At 43.7% G+C, this 18,232-nt stretch overlaps 2 protein-coding genes across 2 annotated transcripts; both read right to left on the reverse strand.

Moving 5' to 3' along the window:
• Positions 1-522: 522 nt before the first annotated feature.
• Positions 523-2,920, reverse strand: serpinf2b (serpin peptidase inhibitor, clade F (alpha-2 antiplasmin, pigment epithelium derived factor), member 2b). The gene is made up of 8 exons (XM_070971054.1): positions 2,867-2,920; positions 2,699-2,773; positions 2,271-2,550; positions 1,978-2,121; positions 1,604-1,792; positions 1,309-1,451; positions 988-1,192; positions 523-875 (listed from the first exon to the last, which is right to left on the reverse strand). The coding sequence occupies exons 1-8, from the start codon at positions 2,918-2,920 to the stop codon at positions 523-525; spliced, it is 1,443 nt and encodes a 480-aa protein (XP_070827155.1).
• A 1,698-nt stretch (positions 2,921-4,618) lies between these two features.
• wdr81 (WD repeat domain 81) lies at positions 4,619-17,524 on the reverse strand. Its single transcript, XM_070970334.1, has 11 exons — positions 17,011-17,524; positions 12,596-16,155; positions 12,405-12,512; positions 12,058-12,257; positions 11,758-11,939; positions 10,519-10,684; positions 10,016-10,181; positions 9,078-9,908; positions 8,782-8,927; positions 8,435-8,617; positions 4,619-6,034 (listed from the first exon to the last, which is right to left on the reverse strand). The coding sequence occupies exons 1-11, from the start codon at positions 17,370-17,372 to the stop codon at positions 5,708-5,710; spliced, it is 6,231 nt and encodes a 2,076-aa protein (XP_070826435.1). The 5' UTR covers positions 17,373-17,524; the 3' UTR covers positions 4,619-5,707.
• Between the last annotated feature and the right edge of the window lie 708 nt (positions 17,525-18,232).

Below are 18,232 nucleotides of genomic sequence, written 5' to 3' on the forward strand. Positions count from 1 at the left end.
GTTGTGACTTTTCCCATTTTCATCAATTCATCAATTTACCTTCAGATTACAATCACATCTTTTAGTTCAATAAGACAATAGAACTCATAACCTTGACAGGTTGTGATTCAAAACAATTCACTTTATTATCCCCTTAGACGACATCTTTAAAAATCAAACCCCATACAAAATGGTGGAGCTAATGCTGTGAACTTGACCGCACATTTCCAAAACGTTGATTGATTAAAGTCTAATCAATCAATTATAAGGTGAAGACTGATTTTACTGTGGGTATAAACCATTTATTATATCTAATTCTAATATTAAGAGTTGTCATCTAATGCAGCAAAACTGACATTTTTAAAGAAATATCTGGTTTTTACATGGGAAACCTGGCTCCTCAGTGTGTTCATTCTACAATGAAATAAAGGATATGTTTTCACACACACCTGATGCAGCTAAGTGATATTTTACATTTAATCTGTACAATCATAGAGGTCTTGGCCTGGGTTTTCCTTAGGACGGCAGTGCAGTTATTAGCGCCTACTTAGGTGGGCCTCCAAATGAGCCAACTTGATTCTTATCAATAGGGAATCCCACTTTATCTTTGCTCCCGGGTTCTCCTCTCTGCAAGATAGGAGCTCCCGGATTCGGGTTGTTGATGACACCCATGAAAATCGGCACTTGAGTCATATCATCCATTAGGGCGAAGAAAAAGGGTTGGCTCAGGTGGAAAACAGGGTTGGATGCCCGTGAGATGATCACAGTGGTGGCTGCAGCAGCCTCTGCACCCTCCTCATTGATTTCCATGCTGGACTTATGCATGACACTGGACACCAGCAGGGGGCCGTCTGCTATCTCAGCCAAGTTGGGACTTGAAAACATGTCTCCAAGGCCTAACACAGAGCAGGGAGGACAGGGTCAATTCTAGTCCATAGCATGTTCAAAATTGATTTGTATGTGTGGTGGAAAATACCACAGTAACCACAGAAAAAAACAAGGTCTTACCCAATTTGGTAAAAACATCCTGCAGCTCTTGAGCATACTCCAGTTTGAATTTGGGGACTTTGACTTGAACGGCCCTCTGCTTGGGCAAACGATTATACAGGTCTGAGACATTCAGCTTGGCGGAAAGAGAAGACACATTCACCTGGCCGGACAAAGGCATGACCACCAACAAGCTCATGAACTTCTGGAACGGGAAGCTCGCTACCTGCATGGGAAACAAAGAAATGGTGACAGGAATTTAGGTTTCTTTCCAAACCTCATGTGTGTGTCTTGGGAACAGTGATTAAATCATGAAGAGTGAGTGATGAAACTGTATTTTACCTGAGCCTCCAGTTCATTATCAATAAATAAACTCAAGGGATGTTTGGCATCTTCCATCACTTCAACATCAACCATGTGTTTGTCGTCAAGGTAGAACACACCCCTGGAGGTGAAGCGCGGGTCAAATCGAGCTTTCCACTCCCCTGCGGGTAACGTGGAAAAGGGGTCTCACTTATAGTCAGCAGCAAAGGAAACAAAGGGAAACTTGCAAACAGTGGAGATTTGATTGGTTACTTCCACTGGGATCGCACTCTCAGCAAACATGGCTAATTATATGAATGTGGTGGCATTTTACCTTTGAAATGGACAGCATTAATGAGCATGAGGAGCAGATTGGGCGGTAAAGCAGACAGGAAGTCAGTCATCTTTCCGTTTGTTTGTTTGTCTACCCAGTCGTTAATCTGCTGCAGGCTCTCCAACACTGCTGGCTCTGAATCATATAACCGCTGGGATTCACTGACAAACTCCTCCTTTGGCTCAAATCCTGAAACATAATGAACACACACTCACTCAGGCTTTTTTTTCCTCTTAAATCCGTTCTTTAGGTCACTACGAATGAGAGAAATTCTAAGAAAATAAATCTTTCTGCAAGCAGGAGCTGTGTAGTCTTAACCATTAGCATAGTTAAAAACGATTTAGACAAAAGCTGTGTCCTTTCTAGGAAGTAACCTTGGCGCAGGAAGATGCGTGTGGCAATATGCAGGTCGTTGTCTCTGAGCTGCACTAACACATTATGCAGCGACTCGTGGTAGCAGGAGAGAGTGTGCTCATGGAGGTGATGCATCAGCAGCTCCTGCGTCTCATTTACTGCACCTGTGAAGAAGAGGGGTGCAATAACTGGATAAGAATGGTGATGACCTTCAGGAAACTTTAAACTTGTTGCTGACTCCTCAAATGTCATGCAGGAAACAAGATGATCAGGTACAATGTGTCATGTAAGAGCTGCAGCGGGACATGCATACCTAAAGCCAGCTGGGAGAGCGCTAATGATATGCTGAAAGGAGATATGATGATGTTTGGCTGCTCTGGCGTTGCCTCCAGGTTCTGCAGCAGTTGCACTCCCAGTTTTTGAATAGCGGCAGCGATGGCCTCCCTGGACTGCGGGCTTCGGCCGGTGGACAGACAAACCTCATCTTGTTCCTCCTCTGATGAGCCCCCGTTGGGCCTTATGGATGTTGCAATTACAGGTGCTTCTGTGGTATATGCAGCTTCTGCTTGTGGTGTACTTATGTTTTCTACTTTCTAAAAGCAGGGATACAACAAAATGTTAAGTACAAGGACACATTTTCCAAACTGGGAATTTAGATGACAAGAACTGCTGTTAGACAACAAGCACTATGAGAGAGAAGAAAAAAAAAATCTGTCCAAACATTTCTATTTTGCCTCTAACCTCTATGGGGTGGCTGGGCATCAAAGGAATGAGAGGCACCAAGGGGATTGACTCATTGTCAGCCACCTCAGCATTCTGTCGAGCAGACATATAGTATAAAATAACCATTTATGCAAACATTACACAAACTAGCATAATCTTAAAAGTGATTTGAGTTTCTAAACTTACAGTGACTCCTTGGCTGCAGAGACAGATCAACAGGAGTGTCAGATGAAGGTCCATGTCTTTACAATGTAACTGTGAAAGAGAAATTATGTTGTACCAAAAAAAAATTGTCCTGGTCACTTTCATGAAACAACAAATACACCTCTCTTGTTTAAACCTCTTATATCACTCTCACCTTTTTATGAATAGTTTCTTTGCTGTATTATCTGCAGGTCTCAAACACTTTCTTACTTAGTCGCCCTCTCTTTTAAAGGGACCCAGATCATCTGGAAGTGTACCTAAATCATGAAAGCCAAACAAAAGGATTTTGTGCACCAAAATCTCCTCACAGAAACTGCAAAGTGTGTGCCTTCAACACACATCCAGGCCGTCTTGAACCACATCCTGATACTACATATTCATTCGTCAAAGAAACAAAGCTATGCACTTTTCAGGAACATGTATGTATTCAACACAAACTATGCAAAAACAAGTCAAAAGTCTTGGCAGGTATAGCGCCATAGCCTCCTTTGCACACCTTACACTAACATGAAAAAACCATGAATAACAGTAATATTTAGCACATTCCACCAAGCCATCAGATTATTTCGATGTACAGTAGTGTCCCAACAAGTTCATGAAAACATATTTGATCTTACCTTAAATTTAAATAGGAAAAAAACCTCCTGCCTTGTCCAAAAAAGGAGCGACTAAGCAACTGAGGATGGCAGAATTCCTGAGAGTGAAAGATTGGCACTTGCTCAGCAAACAGTTAAATATCAACTTGCATTGATTGGGGCCTTGTTCAAGCCACTATTTGTTTGTAAATGCAGCTACTGAGACTCATCCAGGGTTAAATATTGAAGGCTACCACGCTTAGTTATTTTGCATGTCAATGGGCAGGTGATAATGTCATGACACAACTAAATCTATGAGAGGACACATGACAGATTAATTGCAAAAGTGTGGTTAATCCAACTGTGTGTGGGCAAACAAATACAAAATGCTGACACCGGAGTTACACATTTGATTAGAGAGAACACAAGCCCACATTTCCCAGAACCCCTTGGCTTTGACGGATTACCAGCTTCACAGAAGAGGCAGCTACGCCTGACTGCTCTGTCTAAAAACTGGGGTTATATACTGTGATCAATAACTACTCAAGAGAGGGAAAGAAATTAAGACAAAAATAAACTTATTCAGCTGATTTGGTCACATTTCACCACTGAGCAAAAGCGGTATCTTCTAGACCACATGACAGCCGTCTGCAAACATAAGAGGGGACTTTGTCCAATCTGAGCTCGAGTGACTCAGCCAAGATCGGAAGGCAAGGGTGGGAGTCACAATGAATCCAGGTGAATCACACAGAACAACTGGAACACACACAAAAAAAACAAGGAAGCAATTTATTTTTTATTAATCCAGTTAATAAATAAGCTTTTTCTTGGATTTTTCTTAAAATGTTCAAAGAGATACGGGAACAATCGCAACTACAAATTGTCTTTTCAAAACAAGTTTGTTGCTTTATTGTTATCGAGCTTTCACTCCAGGTTTACAAAAAAACCCCACAAAATATCAAAAGGTGTAATACACTTTGAGCATTTTGAGCTTCGGGCAAATAATTAGAAAAGTAGGCAAACTGTGTTTTACAACATGACAGTGATAAAAATCGCACAAAGGGGAGAGCTTTGATTGTTAGATGCTATTGGCCTTTGAAAACTTCATTAGGAGTTTTGTGGAAATTGGGCTGGATTTGAGACAAAAACTTCTACTGCAGCAAGTTAAACCACGTTTTTTTATTGATTTATAAGCTTGGTTTGTATTTTCTCAACATATTCATATGCAGTTACATATAAATGTTAAAATACAAAACTGTTTATCTTGGCATTGGCTGCTCCTATGTTAGCTTTTGTAGTCAGAAATTAGAAAGAACTGGCATATGCAGTCAAAGTGGTATCTGCCTATATGCACTCCCAATATAATGTTGCTACAGGCTCCGACTGTTAAATCAACGGTTTAAAAATCCAAAAGCAACTTCAAGTAATTTATTAGTGGATAAAAACATTCAGTCTTTAAAATCTGAGTGAGAATCTTAATGTTACAATTCAGGCCGTACTTGTGCAGTAGAATAAAGGCTGTGCATCGGTAATTGAGTCTTGTATGCGGGGACAACTGAAGCGTCCCCGCTCTGAGGAGATGCACCGAGACTGTCGACAAAACAGTGAGTGTACTTTTATTGTTCATGAAGTATAAACAATCTAATGTGAAACATCTCTCATGAAACACGGCGTGACGCTAACACAAACAAATGATTCGATCTACAAATACTGCATAGTTTAATCAGTGCATTTGGATACGCATGTATTCTAACATCAAGGGAAATGAAAGTTGAGGTCAATGTATTTTTGGTGTTGTTATGCATCTATTTGGAAAGTGTAAACACTACATAAGAACCGTGTTAGGTTCCACCTTCCTGAGCACATCCTCTGATCCATTCTTTCGAACAGAATAACTGACCTAGTCAACGACCTTGTCAAGATAAGAATTTCCCATTATATACTATCTATACATCTATAGACTTTTAAAATATCATGGGATTTACTGTACATGATAAATGTAGCACACATCTCCTGTTCATCAAAATTCGGTGCCAACAGCCGGAGTAGTAAGATTCGGCAGACATGAAGCTTATACAATGCCTTTGTTTGTGCTGCTTCATTCAAAAAGCATTTCAGTGGAGCTGACTAACTGCCCCACAAGTACAACTGACCTCAAGCACAGGAGAAGGGAGAGACACCTGGTGTATTCATGAGAAAGACACTTCCAAGGTCAGTGCTAAGAGTCGCTGGGAGCCATTGATTTCCCCTACGCTAATAACCGGATGGCCCCGTTCTCAGAGCCCAGCAGCAGGAGCCTCTTGGTGGGCAGGACTGCCAGGCTGGTCAGAGTGCCGCGGAAGTTCTCCGAGCTCAGCTTTGTGCTGCTAACAGGGCTCAGGGAGATATCCGCCATGGAGTACACCCCAATCTTGTTAGCCACTGTTCCGGTAACAATCTCTGAACCGTAAAGGTCAAAGGCGTGAATGGGGTCGGACTGCGACTTGTACTGGCGAAAAGGCTTGTGTTCCAGATCTTTCCACACAGTGAGTGTGTAGTCGGTGGACGAGCTGATGACCAAGTTTCCTTCTGCAGCCTGAAAAGTAACAACACAAGAAAGGAAATCACAGGCTGTAGATGTTATATTCAATTATTCAACAGTTGAATTTCCCCGGCGTGGGATAAATAAAGTCTTATCTTAACTTAAGCAACAGCATTGTTTTTCAAGAACTGTGATTATTACTTGTAATGCAATTAAATGTCCTTTTAAATATTCTGTAATCAACAAATATGAATACTTCTAAAGTGGAAATGTTTTTAAAAAAACTACATTACTTGATTTTAAGGGCGATTTCATTAAAATGACTTGCAGACATGCAGCACACATATTCAGACAGATAAATAAGGCAACAGCCTACAGCCTTATTTGCTTTCATCCATTTTGACACACAAACGCAGAACCTTTAGTTGGGAGTCACTTGAATTAGCTTGATAATCTTTACTTCCTAGAAAATGTATTTCGAATAAGACAAAATAATGACGTTTATTTGTTTTTAATGTCCCAGCTAACTATGAGAACAGGCAGTGGCTGCTACACGCAACAATTGAGGGGAAGTCTGAGTAACGTGAATGTGCCAATGACAACCAATGTGGTCTTTCTAATGAGTAACCTCTGTCCATATTTGCCTAAACTTGTGCCTTTAAAACTAGAGATACAATCCTTGACCTAATTTGGGGTTAAATAAAGTTTGCTCATCCTTGCGCTCTGTTGACAGCAGATTTGCTGGGTACAACTTTCACCATCTCTGCACCGCTTCATATCTCTCCACCACTTCCTTTGTGGAATGTCAAAATAAAACCCTCCTCTTAAAAATTTATCACATGACTACTGAAAAGTACAGCCCCACCTTCTGGCTCGAGTATATGAAGTGGTACCGTAATACAGGAACAGGTCAGTTTTCTAGAACATTTTACGGGACAGGACTGATGTCATGCAAGAGCTCAGGTGTTTTACACATACGGTGCTAAATGAAGACAACATTAACACCACACCTATGAAATTATAGGTTGAATGCACATTAAACAGCAACACTGCTTTCATTTTTATCAGGGGCAGCAATGCTGGGTTTGAGTCAACACCAGGGCCAGGTGATAAACTGTCACTGCGTGGGTTGTGATCTCCACAGCTGTGGTCAACCAAAAGTCTCCACCGTTTACCGGAAAGCCTGTTTAATTGCCACCACATTCTGCTGGTCTATGCAAGCCTACAAAGGACAAAATATCTTGTGACAGTTAGATAGGTTTTCTAAAAATAAACACTTAAAGTTTTGTTTACAGTCCTGTTGTAGTTGCTGGTGAACCCATCATCCAACCCCACCTCAAACTCATTCAGCTTTTCAGAAATCACACCACGCTTACAAACTGAACGAAGTAATGAGTAATGTTTGAGAAATTATCCAGTGTTTGGCTACAAGTTTATCTGGCAAAGCAACCGCCCAATTTATGTGACACACTGCACGACCAGCGTCCCCCAGCCCAAGTCTTGTGTAAACAACTTGACGGTTTAGAGTCCCACGCATGTCAGTGTTGGGAAACACACGCTGAATATGAGTACTTTGTGTAACAAGAGTTCAAATTAGTGTGTGGCCACGATTAGATCAAGGAAGCACTTTCGGACACACAAAAACAACACGTTCTATCCTACAATCAGCACATATTTCTGTGTACCTCGAACATACAAAGCCTAAAACAGTATTCAGTATTCACCCACTTTGATTTTTTTAAATTTTATTACATGACAACATTGAATTGTAGTGTTTGGAAGTGGTGAAGAATAATAATTATTTTAAACGATGGACAACAAAAGACTCTCTTATGATAATGCAGCAGGAAGAAGGAATGTTTTCACACTCTTCTACTTGGTGCATTAAAGACCCTCCAAAATTGAAATGACGGCTGCCAAACTGCAAGCTATTCAGTAGAGAAATTTTAATTAATGTCTTCCTTTCCTTCCTTTGTTTCTAAAGTCTAGTGGGTGTCAAACTGTGACTTTGAGTCTAACCACATTTTTATAGTATCCTGAAAGCACTCATTTATTTTGCATTCAACCAATCTATTGAAACTAATATTAACTACCCCAGTTTGTAATTGCTAGAATTTGACAAGAACAGCTTTTGCATAATGTTATCAAATAGCTGAAATTACTATTTCAAATGAATGGTTTATCCATGTAGTTGGCCAGAGACCTGTTGTATAAATAAAGGCAAAGATGCTCCAAAAAGCACAAATAAAAATCACTTTTTCATTGCATGCACAACTACTGTTGTTGATTTCAAACCCTCATGGAGTCTGTTTTACTGTCACTAGTAGATCATATTCCAGTGGTCAGAAAGGACATATTTACTAAACACCACTGACCAAGATGTTACCCAGAGGCAGCCCTGGACGGTTACACAGATATAAGATAAAGAAAACCACACACACACTCTAATTATACCTTCATTTGGAGGATGTCTCCCTCGTGAGCCGGCCAGCCCTTCAGAATAAGTCCAGTACGTGCATCTAGCAGAACAATGAAGCCAGATGAGAAACCTGCAGCCACAGTGCGCCCTGAAGGGCTCACTGCCAGGTAGCGGATGAGCCCAGCGCTCACATTGTTGTATGCCAGACGAAATTCATGCTGGGGACACAGGGGAAGATTTGTCACTGTCAAGGCTGAATAACTCTATAGTGGAAAAGTGTAAAACATGCTACCATTTTAGAAAACACAGTAATGATTGATAATTGGTGGATGCTGTATGGAGTAGGTCTTGACAGAATGAGCTTGCTAAGTGAAATTGCTACCTGCAGTCCCGGTTTGCGAGGATCAATGAAGCGGAGAACAGAATCCGCGCTGCCAAACACAACACTGCAGTGTGGAGCTGGCATGGTGGTGACAGCTGTGATGGGATTCTTCCCGTCCACGGCTTCGTACGAGCGGATCTGCTTACCTGAGGACAACAGAGAGAGTGTAGATAGAAAAGCTGAAGTTATTTCATTCCATCGATTCAAGTCTCGTGTCCTTTAGCTAACCTCATAAACAATTTTACAGATGCACACATCTAATCATGAGCAGAAATGCATTCTGCTTGATCTCTTACCTGTAAACTGGTCCCACAGGTGCACAGTACCATCACAGCTGACAACCTCCTGCGAAGTCTCCAGCTGTCCAACATAGAAGACTGACTTTCGATGGTCGCTGTACGTCAGCCTGGGCTCCACCTCCTGTGTTCCGTCACCGTGGTTATAGAGGGGCCAGAGTTTCACAGTCTTGTCTTTACTACCAGAAAGGAAGTAATCTTCGCCTGCCAGTGGCGCCAAACACTTTGTAGTGCCTGAGTGACCCAGGAAGCTCTGCAGTCGGATCTGGTGGAAGTGGAAATGTGGATCCTGCTGGTTGAGGCCAATCTCATACTGCCAGTAGGCCAGCCAGTTGCCCTGCAATGAGCGGCCGCTGCGAGGGAGCTCCTGCTTCAGAGCACTGTCCTCTAGGGTGGGGCCCATCATCCAGGAGGAAGAAAAGGAAGCTGTGCCGACGGATGGAGTGGTGAAGGTGGAGGCAGTGGTGATGATGGGCGTGGTATGACTGGAGCGTCCCCAGGAGTTGGCCAAGCCCAGGTTCGAGCTACCGTCATAATCAGCGTCACGGGACACTTGTATGCGGTTTCCTACCAGGTGGCTCCCAAAAGTGCCTGACTCAGGGAGGGAGTCTCCGAGCTGGGTGGAGCTGGTCGAGGGTGCAGGGAATGGGCTGCAACCGGCACGTCTGGCAAAGCCCGAAGAGAGACCCATGGAGGATGGAGGCAGCTCTACCCTGGATGCTGCTGTGGGGTTTGTTTCTGGACTCACCTGACTCAGACTATGATGGTAGGACTGGGCCAACTGCCAGACCAACTCATGGTTGGGAACCAGCTTTCGAATTGCCATGTCACCTACAGAAATCACAACAAAGGATATATTTGATTTTAGCACCGAGTATACTGCCTTCTTCTTGCAACACAGGGTATTCTGTATGTGGCACAGGATGAGGCTTCCCTACCTATGAGACAATAGAAGGGGATGTAGGAGGCATGAGCCATCTCAGGGTTAAAAACAGTCTGCAGCTCCTCCAATACCCCCAGCTCGTATGTGACATTTGACTCTTCAGGTGTGCAGACGTCCACAACCGTAACTTCTCCCACAACTCTGCGAGGTGCCCTGTCCAGCTACAGTGCAAGAGAGACAGTCACCACATCTGCAAACCTCCCATTCCATCTTAAAAAGAAATACCGTCGATGCAACTACATGAAGGAACTTCATATCATCTGATGCAACAAGAAAAAACATCCTGCCATGCTCACAAATGTATGTACTCTCTTTCTCTGTCTGTCTGAAAGACAGCTTGCATTCCAAGTTTCTGTCTCGTTTTTATTTTAATCTGCCTTTGTGTGATTTGTTGTTGTCAGGCTCTTTGTGACAGATCTGCTTGTTGAGAGCATTCTAGAAATAAACTTAACGTGGTGCCTGTCAGTCTTCCTGTGCAGTGTTTGTGTGCGTGCGTACCTGGGGCTGCAGAGAATGCAGCAGAGAGAAAACAGCGAAGAACCGACGCAGAGTGTCAGCCATATGCTGTTGCACCATCTCCCTCCCAATGCGCAGACAGATGAGAGCCATCAGGCTGAGTGTCTTGAGACAGACGGCAGTGCGTGTCTGCACCCCACTGGGGAACCTGAGTACAGCAGGATGGGTAAAACCAAGCAGAGGATGAATGACAGTTCTATCACACTTCAACGACCATTTGTAAATTAAAAAGATACTGAAGAACAGATCGATGCTGGTAATGCCCTATTTGCTGGTCTCCTGAAAATAACCACTAAGAGACTTCAGCTCATTCAAAACTCTGCAGCTCGGCTAACAACCAGAAACAAGAGGAGAGAGCACTTTAGTACGCCGTTAGCTGCTCTGCACCGGCTTCCTGCAACATTCAGAATTGATTTTAAAGTCCTCCTATATACAAAGCCCTCAGTGGGCTAGGATGAAGTTACATTGCTAAATCCCTTGTTCAGTATTTGCCGTCAAGCGGCTGGTTTACTGGAGGTTCCCAGCAGGCGAAAGAAAATCAGTGATGAAGCCTTTGTTAATTATGCCTTTAGATATCAGGGAAGCCAGCTCACTTAGTATTTTAAAGACAGCTTAAATCTTCACTTTAGCCTTTAATTAGCTATGACTTACCTGATACAAGCCTGAAATTTATGCACTGCTGCACATCTTTGAAACTGCTGTATTTTACTTGATTTTCAGCATTCAATGTATTCTATTTTTTTAACTTTATTCTATAACGACTATACAGTGGTTTTATTTTACATCTTATGTTATGAATTGCTTTCATTTTCATCCTTATTTTTTTACTACTACTGTGAAGTGTGTTTTATTCTCCATCTTACTGTACATACATTTTCTATCCCTGTTTTTATGTTTATTCTATGCTTCTGTGTTGCACTTGGTGCATCTGATGTCTTAGTTGTAAAGCACTTTGAGCTGCATTTAGCTGCATTTCTTGTATGAAACATGCTATATAAATAAACTTTATTATTATTGTTGCATGTTTTCTGATGACACTATTTCAACACAAAAACTAAAAGGCATTTTAAAAAAATGAATAACAATAAAAAGCAAAACAATCTGTTTGCAATATTCTGCAATTTGACATGTGTTTGATTAATTAAACATTCAGGCACTGTGTTGGGTGAAACCTAAAAATACATCTAGAACATGTGCATGGTTGTAATGTATGTTATTTACCCCATACGAGGGGTGGTGAGCAGGTCCAGCAGTGGCAGGAGCACATCCTGATTGATCTTCATAAGCATGTCCATCAGAGTGGTATCAGAGAGAAAGACAATGATCTTCTGTGTAAGTGCAACAGCTCCAAGCAGACTTGCCTCCTTTCGTGTGTTAAGCCGCTGCGAAGAAGGTGGAGAAACCTGGAAACATACACATTTGAGAAATCGAAGCACATTTTGCTTATGTTCTTAGACAAATAGTGAACTTAAAAAGCCAAATGATGCTTTGTGTGTGTGAGTGCTGCTTTGTCCCCCTTACCAGGTATCCTATATAAGGCAGGTACTGGTAAGTGAGTACAGGCTCTCCATAAAGTTGAGCTATGTAGATGAGACAGTCCAACACAGGGCCTGCTGTCTGGTCTCCAACCACAGGTTTTTTCTCATACACGCTGCCCAGTCCCACACTCTCCAGACTGCTGTCCTCAGACACAGGAGCCACAAATTGGTGTTTCTGAGGCCCTACAGGCAGAGAACATGAGAAGGAAATCAGCTGAGGGAAACAGATGAAACATGTTTGATACACAAAACTGTGCATCGTCCTGTCAGTGTTGTGTTGCCGTACATAAATATGGCAAAGAAACTTTGTATCTTCTAAAATTTTCTTACCAATGTAACAATTTGTAAGCAATCTCAGCAAATTTCTTGCAATGTATCGAGACGTCACTGTTGGTCCGAGCTTTGCTGACAGCCATCGCACTGTTTTGCAGACTGTATCTGTGTGTGGAGACATGATTAAAAACATTAGACATGAATCAGTAAAACACAATTTCACATAAACCTTAATGCAATTCACCCACCAAGAAGAATCTTTTGCTCTTTCTCCTCAGACTCTTCTGACGGATCGTGGTCATCCTCCTCCTGCTCTCCCACATTGCCTTTATCAGCCCCTTCCAGCGCCATTCCATTCACAAAGTCTCCCTCCAGAGTGGCAACTGTGGCTCCTGAAGCTTCTGTGCAACCAGAGAGAGTGAGCTCCAGGTTGGGAGCGGCAGGGTCATCTGTACCCTCTTTGCCCTCATTAGTCTCAGTCACCTCTTCTTCCTCCAGCTCTCCTCCCTCCTCTCCCTCACTAGCGTGTTTCAGGTCCTGGCTGCTGTCAGCTGATTTGAGACTGGCTCGATCCCGCATCGAGTCTCCATCACCTAGTGACAGCTCACTTGTGCTGCTTTTGTCACTTAGTTTCCCCACACTTAAAGACTCCTGGTCTTGATCCTTGGCTGCAGAGTTCTGGCTCTGCTGTTTCCCAGCAGCCACCCCTGCTCCACTGTTGACGTAGAACCCATTCTGAAAGTCCTCCGCCTCTGAGAGAAACACTTGGTCATTGAGGCTGATGCCAGAGGAGTAATCGACCAGCCCTGAATCACCCACCACGACCCCTCCGCTGGCTCCACTGCTACCTCCCATATTCCCGCTGACAGACCCAGAAGATGGTCGCACCTCACCACACTGAAAGTCTTCTTCCTCTTCCTCTCCTAGATTGCATGTACCACCCCTCAGCCCTTTGCAAGCTTCCCCGCCAGAGCCTGAGATGCAGCTTTCAAAGCCAGTGATGACCTGCAGCACATGGGGGAGTAGGCTGGACAGAAAGGCTTGCAGGCCGAGCCTCACAATCAGCTGCAGAATGAAGCAGTCAGTGTAAAGATAGAAACGTCCTCGCAGGCAGTGAGGGTTTTCATAAACGTTGATCAGTGGCTTCTGTAAGTACTTGTTTGCATTTCTGGGACCCAGTACCCTAGAGATGGGCTCAAAAAGGTACCAAGCAGCATAGACAGCAGTGGACTCTTCAAGCATGAGGGCTAGAATGAAAGGCAAGAGAATCTCAAGACCCTCAGCTGTGATGTTTCCCCTCAACAGTGTCTCAAGCTGCTGCCACAAGTGAAAGACAACATCTCGTCCTTGAAGACTAGATGTAGTCTCCATCTTGGTGTGATAGGAAAAGATAAACTGATGAAGTGCTGCAAAATAAGAAGGGAAAGGAAAGGGGGAGATGATTGAGTTCAACAATTGGCAGGGGTGTGGGGGAGGCAGACCGTCGCAGATGGGGTCATATTTGAAAAGGAGTGGACGGGGGCAATCTGGTACGTCTCTATGTGCTGTTCCAGAGTGCGTCTCTATTAGCAGCAGTGTCTCCAGAGCATGATGCAAAGACAGTGGCACATCACGGAGGCTGGCAGAGCATAGCTTCATAACAGCTTGGAAACGCTGTCTGAGGGGGTTGCCTGGTTTCAGTCCTCTCAGTTTAGAGGAGTAGAATATCTCAGCGATGAGAACACCAAGGGCCTGCATGTCTCTTTGGTAGAGCTGTGTAAGAGAGGGCAGAGATTCAACTATCACACCGTCTCTCATGCCGTCATGAGATCCTGCAGGATGCCACACTTCAGCATGCAGACTCTTCACCAGGAAATTGTTCAACTTCTCCAGCTCTTCCAACGGCTGCAATGGGTTGAAGCATTCGGGGAGGGTGATTTTGATTTCCTCTGCATTGTTGGCAGTTAGACTCCCCTCCCCATGTTTTTTGTTCGTTGGCCCACCTCTTTGTAACATGGCACTGCGTAAACCAGGGCCTAAGCCGCTTGTAAAATCACCAGGGAATGAACTCGGGGACTGAGAGACAGCAGTGTGCTCTGCTCCCAACTTTCCTCCCGCCGTGCTTGGCATTGGGACAGAGGAGGACACAGGACCGGAGGAGCCAGTGGACGATAATGAGTCTAAAGCTTCCATACCTTGTTCAAGCTCTTCATCTCTGTCTACCATGGTCCATCCACTGGACTCACATCCTGTGGACTCTGGCACCATTCCATCCACAGTGTCAGCCATGGTGTTGATTTGAGGGACGTGTAGAGAAGGCACAGTAAGAGCAGCAAGGCCAAGGAGAGGAGGTTCTGCTGGGGCATACTGGGAAGGAGATAAGCGGGGTGGGTGGGGCTGGTCAAACAGCTGAACTACACCATAGGTAGTCAGATTGGTGTGGTTGTCCACTAGGTGCAGGCACACATTCTTGGCCTTGACAGCTTCTTTACCAGAAAGCTTATAACCAAATGTGAGATCTATCCAGTGATGCAAATGCTGGGACACCTCTCTGCTCTCCAGAAGGCGTCGATGGACCTCAATGAACTCCTCGCACGACTTGCACCAGGAAGGCACATCCAGGTCTGGCATGTCAGGGTGGATAGAGCGGAAAATGGAGGGATCTGTGTAGAACTCTGGAATGCACTCATCGGGGGTCCAGCTCTGCATGCGCTCCATACTGGCTGGGTATTCATTAGGCTCCCACTGGGATCTAACATGGCTGCACAACACTGACTTGGGCGTCTGCCGGGCTTTGTAGACATAGTATGTGATGTCTGAGAGCACATCAGATATGTGATGAGGTACGTGGAGGTGGTCAGGCTGTCCAGCACCACCAGCACCTACAGAGCCACTGAGGTCTCCACCTACACCACTTCCACCTACCCCATTACCCACTGCAGCTGCCAAAGCTTCTTTGGTCATCTCATATGTGAAGTCCAGCTGCTTATCCCCTTTATTGAGCCTGAACTTTGACCTCCTGAGGTCCCGGAATTTTCCAAATGGCACAGTGAAATCCACCACCCAAGGCAGCACTGGGTGATAATTAGGGTCTCCTTCTCGGCGTCCTGCTAGCCTGTTCAGTTCCATCAAGTAGCGGAAGTTACTGACACGTCCATGGACCCAGTCCAGAACCAACATCTTGAGTTCACCGAAGCAGTCTTCGCAAAGTCTCTTGTTCTCTTGGCTCATACATAAGTGGTCCCTTGGCAGGACACTTTTTGGCACTTCTCTGCCAGTAACATCACTGTTTGCATCCTCTTCTGCCCCAAGTTCCTCATAATGGGCTAAGTTGATTTTGAGGCGGCTGCAGAGCTGCTCATCTACTGCTATGTCCTGCAGGGAGAGTTCTCCACAAGAAAGACCTGCTGCATGACATGTCTGCAGGGCTATAAGTAACTGGTACAGAATGAACAACACTTTGGCATGGCTGTTAGCAAGCTTGGCTGGGCTGAAGGAGACAATATCATGGAGTGAATACTGAGTATATGGTAGAATCACATAGAGCACCTCTGCTGTCTCCAGCAGACAGTCTGCAGGCAGAACATTAGGACAAAGATGGTCTGACTGGGACTTGGAAAAGCAAGATGAACTGGATGACAAGTAGTTTTCTTTCTCCTTTTCTCTGGCTGGAGAAAGGGATGGAGACACTTTGTCAGATGAGATGAACATGGAATTGAAGAGCTTCTGTAAAGCCTGACGCACCGCGTCTACAGCTGCAGTATGCATCTGCTCACTGGCTGCTGCATATGCCTGCACGAGCTTGTAATGAGTGTCACGCCACAGATTCCTGGAAAGGGGAAAAACAAAAAAAGCTGATACATTACTGTCTCCAACATGTCTGAGGTATTTCAAGTTCACACATAAATCTCACAAGAGTAAACTTTAAATTCAGTGCAAACAAGACATTTACTTTACATGTCAACAAGTTTAGCGTCAACAGTTAAGTGCGACTTTCTGAGTAAAGAAACGTATACCCAAAAACAACAAGCAAAAGTTAAACGCCTAATGTTATTATGAGCGCACAATTAAACAATGGCACAAATAGTGAATGAAAACCCTGTCCTGACCACAGCAGGTACAAACGGTTGCAGCTGAATAAAGCTCATTCATATGCAAAAAACAACACTTATAAAGACTAAAGGTATCCACAAAGGCAAGTTGCAACTAATGATTGTTTTCATTGTTACCCTAACCCTAACCATTATGTTGTTGGTTAATTATTTAATCTATAACATGTTTGAAAGAAAGTAAAAAAAAATAAAAAATCATGCACATGAAACCAAATCTTCAATTACTTGTTTTGCCTGCACAACAGTCCAAAACCATAAGTTGGTTTTTCAAGTTTAAACTAATATAAAATGGAGACTTTTCACTTTTCAGATGGTAGAACCAGACAATGTGTGGCATTTTTGCTGGATAAATGACTTTCATGTGTAATCAATTATAAAAATAGTTTGTGCTCTGCAAAACATTATCAGAGAAAAACTTGTTTTTAAATGCCTCTGGATGAGAGCTGTGAATGCTCACAAATAATAACTGTCAATTGTTAAGGGAATGATGAATGAGCTTTGAAGAAGATTTTTTTTTTTAACTTTGAGCTTTAGCACAGACATAAGGTAGAAAATCAGAGTACACACAGTACCTGACATTATGTTGCGACACACACTGCATGGTTTTGACGTAAGAATCCTGTGACATGAACTCCATTTGTCCATGACAAGGGTCTCTGGCCAATCTGTAGCTCAGCTTGCTTTTCCTCAGACCCTGAATGCACACACGTGTCCAACCAGGAGGCAACTTCGCTTGGGAACACTGAAGGTACGTCCGAATTTCTGCCTCACTGACGCTGTCGAAGCGGGCACAGCGCATGATCCTCCTCTCCCTCAGGCCCATCACCCAGCGCGTAGGAACAAGGGCTACAAGCTCCCTGGGACGAGGACCTGGGCCTTGCTGCCGTCGGTCGACCCCCAAGTCCTTCTCAACTGCATTCATCAACCAATCCATGGCAAGTCTCCAGTCCTCGTCAAGAGTCGCACAATGTCCTGCTGCGTTCACCTCGCTGTCTCCCAAAAGGACGACTGTCAGACATTCACGGAGGAGGAAATCAAAGTCATCAAGGGCAGACCTAACGTCGTCTTCCACCTGTCCGTCTGAGAATACAACTGAGAAGCATTTACAGACAATTAGACACCCAACTAACTGCTGTGCAACACTGCCAAGAGAGATGGTTGCTTTCTACAGAGAAGAACAATGCATTTCTGCAATGACAGAGTGATGAGATGTCTGTGAATGTACCTGAAGTTTGAGCTAAGCTCAGCTCACATGACTGCACTGCCTCTGCTCCTTAAACCTACTCTACTGGGGCAAGTTTGCTAAAGGCGTTCACTTGCAGTGATTTAAAGTGTGACTTTACCACATGCTTCTGACCAAATATACAACTCACTTTACTTAAGACAAGTTCCCAACACGATCATTTAGCACCATTACATAAAAGTTAGAATGAATTTTGTGTGTTAGCTTGGCTGCTAGCTGACTGGCAGAGATAACATCCAAGAATCAACTTGGTTCATCTTAAACAGAGACAATAAATATTGCTGCCTTCAAACTACACATATAAATGTTATTTAGTTTATGACAACCTCCTTCACGTTGCAAATACCGGAAAGTCAGTTGGTAGCTTTCAGAAGACAATTGGGGAAGTAGCATCAACTTAACGCTAAAAGTTAGCTTAACGAAGTGGCTAATGTTACGATACCTAACTCCAAGAAAGAAAAAAAACACCATGCGGTCACTAACACCCTGACATGAAGTTACACAAGAGCAGCTACACTGGTTAGATGTAACTCTAATGTAATTACATAACA

This window comes from Chaetodon trifascialis, chromosome 9 (genome assembly GCF_039877785.1).
Source record: "Chaetodon trifascialis isolate fChaTrf1 chromosome 9, fChaTrf1.hap1, whole genome shotgun sequence".
NCBI lineage: Eukaryota > Metazoa > Chordata > Actinopteri > Chaetodontiformes > Chaetodontidae > Chaetodon > Chaetodon trifascialis.